This window comes from Schistosoma mansoni, chromosome 1 (assembly GCF_000237925.1).
Source record: "Schistosoma mansoni strain Puerto Rico chromosome 1, complete genome".
NCBI classification, from domain to species: Eukaryota; Metazoa; Platyhelminthes; class Trematoda; order Strigeidida; family Schistosomatidae; genus Schistosoma; species Schistosoma mansoni.
The window spans coordinates 33,868,206-33,875,858 of NC_031495.1; the positions used below are offsets into that span (position 1 = coordinate 33,868,206).

At 32.2% G+C, this 7,653-nt stretch overlaps 1 protein-coding gene and 1 non-coding gene across 2 annotated transcripts in view; one reads left to right on the top strand and one right to left on the bottom strand.

Annotated features, from left to right (window-relative positions):
* Smp_142580 (putative insulinprotein enhancer protein isl) overlaps window positions 1–2,591 on the bottom strand; it is a gene marked incomplete at both ends in the record, with an annotated part of 5,151 nt that extends 2,560 nt beyond the window's left edge. The window contains 2 exons of the mRNA XM_018794160.1: window positions 1,491–1,863; window positions 2,546–2,591. Of these exons, the coding sequence (XP_018648600.1) occupies window positions 1,491–1,863; window positions 2,546–2,591 (419 nt within the window). The remainder of the gene's footprint in view (window positions 1–1,490; window positions 1,864–2,545) is intronic.
* Window positions 2,592–5,121: 2,530 nt separating this feature from the next.
* Window positions 5,122–5,193, top strand: Smp_tRNA_00557_Pseudo_TAG.1.1. Its single transcript has one exon. It is a non-coding gene (tRNA).
* Window positions 5,194–7,653: the final 2,460 nt, after the last annotated feature.

Here is a 7,653-nt window from a genome sequence, read left to right on the forward strand (position 1 = left end):
ATAACATTAAATGAATTCAATAGAAACCTGTCGTCATCGTCGTCATTCTCATCATCCTCATTATCATATAATTAATTAATGATGCTGATGATTATATCAGAATATTTCTATAATATGTTTATCGGTCTCCTATCTCTTATTCTTTTAATGATATAAACCATTCATAGAATGATCTATTCATTAATTCATGTCATCAGAGATTATATTATGTTAAAGATGTCTCAATACTATTGCATGCATTACATGCATATTTTGTTTATATGCGTTAATCTAAATCAGTTGGACCCTGTTAAATTCAATCTATTTGATGGTATTGTATTTTTTAAAAAAAAATCCTACTCTAGTCATTTTATCTCTAGGAGAAATCAGGCACACTGGTTACTAGGATCGGGTTGTAATATATGGAAACTAAGATGATTGAAAGAAGGATTGTTGCACAAATAATATAGCAATGAAGATAATAATAGTTTTCATAAGCAAAAGGGGGTTTTGTGGAGATTTTTAGTAATTTTATATAGTTGAGATCATGAGTCAATTGAAGCTAGACCACCATGGAATACCTAGAAGCATTGGACGGCCGTTTCGTCCTATTGTGGAACTCCTCAGCAGTGCGCGTCCACGATCCTGCCTCGCGAGATTCCAACCCACGACCTATCAGTCTCGCGCGCGAGCACATAACCGATAGACCACTGAGCAGGCCAGCATCCAACGGTGTTAATGTCTAACTTCAACCGATCCACGAAGTTGAGCAATCATTCACTAATGTCTCCAGTGAGTTGATATCTCACAATAGACGTTGTTGAACCCCACTGGTTACTGCTTCTCACTACTGCGCACTGCTGAGGAGTCCCACAATAGGACGAAACGGCCGTCCATTGCTTTCAGGTTTTCCATGGTGGTCTAGCTTCAATTGACTTATGATTTCAACTATATAAATGTTTTTATAAGCATTAAAATAGATTTGAATTAAACGATTGTTAGCTTTTTAGATTGGACTTTGATTAATCTTTGCTAGTATTTGTGCGTATCTTCAAACTGATAAGGATTTAAATATAACAACCGTTGAATAAATTAACGGCTATCTGGGCTATGTAGTTCAGTGAACAATACATTGGGCATTGAATCGTGAGGTAATGGATTCGAGACCCGCTAAGAATATCACAACTAGAATCCAGATATTATCTATCTGACATGTTCAAAGTAGAACAGACATTATTTCGTAGAATCCATTGCTCGTTATGACCCAAATATATTCCACACAGAGTATGACGATTATTTAATCACGGGATAGAAAGAGAAAGAAAGCGATTTAAGTTTGATGTTTAGGATTGTTGACAAGTTTTGAATAACAATTAAACCACTATATCTTTCTTCTGTAATTTTTAGTGACCCTTCTGATTGAACTTACCTTTCATGATAATTAAAACATCTATAAAATAGCAGTAAAATAATTTTAATTATCAAAATAATATTTTATTATATACACTTACTTAAAATAATCTTCCCTACAATATGCTTTACAATCACGTACAAAACAAGTTGAATCATTCATCAATGAACGTAAACATTTTGAACAATTTAAACAACGTATATGCCATTTCAAATTCGGTTGAACATTTAACATAAATGGATCGTAAATTATTAAACCACAACCAACACATTGTGATAATTTTGATGAAGATAATGATGACGGCGTTATTGTTGTTGATATGGTTGTTGACGATAATGGTGTAAATTCTACTGTAGCCGCTGTTCTTATCGTTGAATATTTCACATTGACATCATTTGTTCCATTTATAGTAGAATTCATTAATTTATCATCTAATTCAATGTATTGTTTCGTATCAGATTTAAAATTTACTCCTGACAATAAAAATTTATAAGAGAAGATAATGTTAATAATAATAATCACAAAACGCTTTATGAATGAGAACTTAAGATGAATTATTGATTATAAATATATGAATCTAATGTTAACTAGATGGAGGCAGTTGAAAGGATTCATCTAGGTTTCATAATAACCGGAACTAGTTACCGAATCGTATCCCTAGTCTTGAAGGAACTGACTTTTCAGTGATAATAAAATCTACTTTATCCAGTCTCACAGTCAGAGACGCTATTCTTGAACAGCCTAAGCGCCGAATAACTACCTGTAGGACTGAGATTTTTATAATGGTTGAGTAATAGTCAAAATGGAACTTCGTCGATGAAATTTGATAAACATTAATACCTAGACAAGCATCACAAGAGTAACTACTCAGAAGTTATTCACTTCAACTATACATTGCTTTAATATTAATTGATCAAGAACAATGGTATTGGATGATTGTTTATTTTACATCACGAACTATGTGAAGTTAGGAATGTGGAACAATAATCTAAATGTTAATTACTCTCTATTACATCTTTACTTCTCAGATTTGATTCCTGATACAATTGTAAATCTTCATTTCTAAAGAACCTTGTACTACGAAGAAACAGCTATCTAATACTTTACGACTTTCAGCGATATCTCAATTGATATCAGTCAGTCATAAAAACCCACCTACCGTGAATATTCTTTTATAAAGAAATAACTCATTATGTAACATGTAATATCTAACTGAATCATATAACATATTCTTTACTACATACATATACAACTCAATCGTGAGACAATAATAATTATATCCGACTATATCACAATACAAACAAACTGTAATGTTTTGATAGTATGTTACACTTCATGTTAATAAAACCATTTATCTATATATTGCACTCAATTGGAATATTAATTAGTTGAAGATAAACAACAAAACTCTGATAGATTCATCATTCAAAAGGGGTTTTGCGGATATTAAAGTAATTTTAGCAGTTGAGATCATGAATCAATTTGTTTAGCTTCAATTGATTCATGATCGCAACTGTTAAGATTCATCATTGTTTGAAAAATTTGAAATATATACATGTTTTTTTTAAAGCAAAGATGGACAGTGGCTAGTAGTGGAATCCAGGACACACGTTTCGTCCTATTTCGGACTCGTCAGCTGGATGTACCTGCATCACAGAGTTGATATTCACTCTGGGACTCGTACCCCGTACCTTATCCACTCAGCTACTGAGTCCTGATAGCCACTTGCTTTTGCAATGGTATGGTTTCAATTCATCTAGTATTGTTTGTTTGAATCTTCACCCCATCAATCAACTATGAACTTCAATTTCTGTAATTAACATTGATTAAATGTTCACTGGAATCCCTTTTTTTGTAAATCTGATGTACGTAGTAATATTATTAATATTTTTCTTTTTGATTCTTTCTTTCGCTGATTCCTGTTAACATTTTCATTTTATTTATTTATTTAATTATTTGGCCTTAGGCTATAATTTTGAGAGGAACATTTGGGAATGGGAGTGAATAGGTTGAAAGCACTAGTTATATGTCCACTTTCCGTTTAAACCTTTCTTTGTCATTTTAGGTCAGTGTATATTTTGAGTAATAAAAAAATATATACAAGTTTACGTAATAGTTTTTTTTACTGTCTATATGTATGTATGTAAAGCGAGTTATTGAAGTTAAGTAAAAACATTTATAGAATAGAACCAAATTTTCTTGTCTGAATAACATTTCATTTTATTTAGTCCAAGACACATTTGTTTCATGACTGTATCATTCCGAAGATAATAACATAGAAAAGGCTGTTTTCTAAAGTAATCTCACATACTGTCCTGTCTAAAACTTCTTTTCCGTTTCAAATGAAAAAAAAGAATTTTATAAAATAATTAACGCACAAGTTAGTAATAATGTAATTGTTTCCTTTTTCCGGTCAACTAAATGATCATCTTATATAACGATTCCATTCTGTTACTAGATATCTTTCTATTCATAAATAAGTTCTCAAATGTTGTAGCACTAACATATATGTGTTCATGGACATATAAAAAACTTAATCTGTTTGTTTGTTTCATTAAAATGAAGCAGAGCAAATGTCGTTATTTCTTTCATTGATTGTCGTCATTAGTCTATAGGTTATCTATCTAACTACCTACCTACCACATCCGTCATTTTTCAATGAAAAACCTCGAGTTACAATAAATTTAAGTTTTATTTACCACACAAACCGATTTCTGTGTTCTCTTTAAAATCGTTTCCTGTGTATTTCGTATATATATATGCGTACGTATATACCAATATCTATTTTATGGGGGACAGGAATTTTACTACTTTTTCCTTGATTCTGTTAAAAGATTTAGAAAAATAGCTGATTATTTATTAGTCTACAAGAACGAGAATAAGATATATATTCCTTTTTTTAGACAAAGGCGTTTGAAGAAAAACTGCTTTCATTTCAAACCTCATATTGTTTACAGCTGATTTGATGATGCGATAGTCACATAACTAATGATAATGCTAGTAATAGAGATAATTATAATTTTAGAGTAATTACATACTTCATGCACAAATCTGTGAGTAGTATCACAAACAGTAAGATAAAACAGATTATCTGAAATTGAAATTATAGGCAGCTTTAAAATTGGTATCATTTATTTAGTTAATCAACTCTTTTCAAATAATGTTTATATGACTTAGTGGTATACAAATTTGTTCAGTTTATAAGTGTAATAGGATGTTCTATGGCAACATTCGTGATAAAGGTTCCAACCTCTAAAAACCACATAAGTATTACTTAGGTTGCACGCATTGCTTATCGATAGGAGACAGCCGAAATGAAACTGAAATCCAATAATTTCTATCTAAAATCCTTCAGCTCACAAATCACAAGGTAATATTAGACCAAACGTCCTGATGATTATACTACAAAATCCGAATAATTGAATTCAGTCAATTATTATTAGTTTCTGAAAGGATGAATTTAATTAGTTTTCAGTGATTGATTACTAACCTCATAAATTTTATAGACAAAAAGTTTGAACAAGATTATGAAGATTATGAGCAGAGATGGATAGTGGCTAGCAGTGGAATCTAAGACGCGCGTTTCGTCCTATTTGGCAGTCCGTACAGGCTGCACATATGCCAACAAGAGACTGATCAATTGCGGTCGTAAATAACAATGGGAAGATACAAGTAAACAACAGCAATTAAATTTAAACTTCACCCGATTGAACAAGCAGGTGGCTATCAGGTTTCAGTAGCTGAGTGGATAACGCGATCGTGTTAGAAGCGAAAGGTACTGGGTTGGAGTCCCAGAGTGAATATCAACTCTGGGATGTGGCAGGTACATCCAGATGACGAGTCCCAAATAGAAAGAAACACACGCCCTGGATTCCACAGCTAGCCTTTATCCATCTTTGCTCATAAAGCTTGTGACTTCAGGTAATATCGAGGCAGTCCGCACATGATGCACATATGTCAACAAGAGACTGATCAAATGCAGTCCTAACTAACAATGGGAAGATACAAGTAAACAACACCAAGTGATTTATGAAGATTACTTTTATCATTGAGCTGATATTATCTGAAAGACTATAGGGAATCAACATACCCTGAATAATTCTCTCAACCTACTTTGTAACTTTTTAGCAGTATGCATTCATAACCTTCATATTTTGTAATGAATATACTTTCTCTAGTTAAAATAATTTATAATTCAATTACGATCATTTCAAGAGATATTCACTTAAAGAAATATGTTAATTAATTCAATAATTTACTACTAAATAATCTACTCATCCCTTTTTTTTTTCAAAAAAAGTCAATATAAAACGGATATGATTGGTCATTTGATTAATGTTGCCTTATGAGTTCCTATCTACTGATCCATATAGTAAAAAACACACTTCTCACAATTCACTATCAAATACATATACAATACACAGGGTTTATACTTCACTTATTAATAGTGTCATTCACAATTGTTTTAGATGAGACAAGAATGCTAATTACTTACTGGATTAACTTATGTATATATATATAAACCTATAAAATATGTATTCTGTAATTTATAAATGACAACAAGTATCCTACTTTTGACTGATTTAATTATCTCTAAATAGATTATTATGTTTTATTTTATTTTAATAGAAAAATTCAATGATTGTTTATTGTTTTGTTTTTTTATTTTTTCAATGTGTGTGTGTGTAAATGACAATTTTTGTCATTTTGTAAAGGTCACTTAGTTTTAATTCAAACAAACAAAACAAAAAACAAAAAATCTTATTTTTATTATGTGAGACAATTAGTCTGGAATATAATAAGAATATGGATATTAGTGTATAACAGATTTATTCCTTGTAAAATATAAAACCATATTATGTTATGCATTATTATTATTATTAAACTGTCAAGTGGATGCATATTTATTCAATGTTCAATTAATTAGATTCAATTTATGATAAATATATATAGGAAGATTTTGTTTGAAATAAGGAAAACTAGTTTAAATATTAAAAAATGTTACTTCATATATTAAATGATCAATAAAAACGCTATAAATAGTTGTAAGCAAAGATAGATAGTGGCTAGCAGTGGAATCCAGAACGCGCGTTTTGTCTTATTTGAGACTCGTCAGCTGGATGTACCTGCATCTCAGAGTTGATGTTAACTCTGGGACAAAAAACTCAGTACATTTCGCTTCAAATGCCATCGCGTTATAATGCTTGTGAATTAAGGCAATATGCACAGTATGCACATATGCCAATAAGAGACTGACCAGTTGCAGTCTTAAGATTCAAACTAACAATACTGAGTGAACTATAAATAGTTGTTTTATTTTATATTTTTCATTATTAATTTTCCGAAAAAATTACTCAGATACTAATAAATTGAATTTCCTATTAGTTTATTTGTTTGGTAATGTTGAAAAAATTAATTGATCACTTAAGAATGTTTGGTATCTGCGCGAGACTGATAGGTCCTGGGTTCGAATCTCGTGAGGAAGGATCGTGAACGCTCACTGCTGAGGAGTCCCACAATAGGACGAAATGGTCGTCCAGTACTACTTAATTAAGCCTGTTAACCCCTCGTTGAGGTGTATAGGCTTCCCATCAGCGTTCTCCATCCAACCCTAACCTGGGCAGTCCTTTCCAGTTCTTTCCAGTTAACATTCATCCTTTTCATATCTGCTTCTATTTCCCGACGTAATGTGTTCTTTGGCCTTCCTCTATTCCACTTCCCATCCGGTTTCCAAGTTAGGAATTGCCTCGTGATACAGTTTGGTGATTTCCTTGATGTGTGTCCTATGCACTTCCAACGTCTTTTCTTAATTTCCTCTTCAGGTGAAAGCTGATTTGTCTTCTCCCATAAAACGCTGTTGCTGGTAGTATCCGGCCAGTGAATGTTGAGTATTTTGCGTAAACAACTGTTTATAAATACTTGTACCTTCTTGACGATGGATTTAGTAGTTCTCGAACTTTCAGCTCCATACAGTAGAACTTTCTCGATATTCGTACTGAACATTCTCACTTTGAAGTTAGTTGACAGTTGTTTTGAGTTCCAGATGTTCTTCAATTGTAGAAATGCTGCCCTTGCTTTGCCAATCCTTGCCTTTACATCTGCATCCGATCCTCCTTGTTTATCAATGATGCTTCTCAGGTACGTGAATGTTTCTACATTTTCCAGAGTTTCTCCATCAAGTGTGACTGGGTTGGTATTCTACGTGCTGTATTTGGGTCGTCCAGTGCTTCCAGCTTTTCCATGGTGGTCTAGCTTCAATTGAC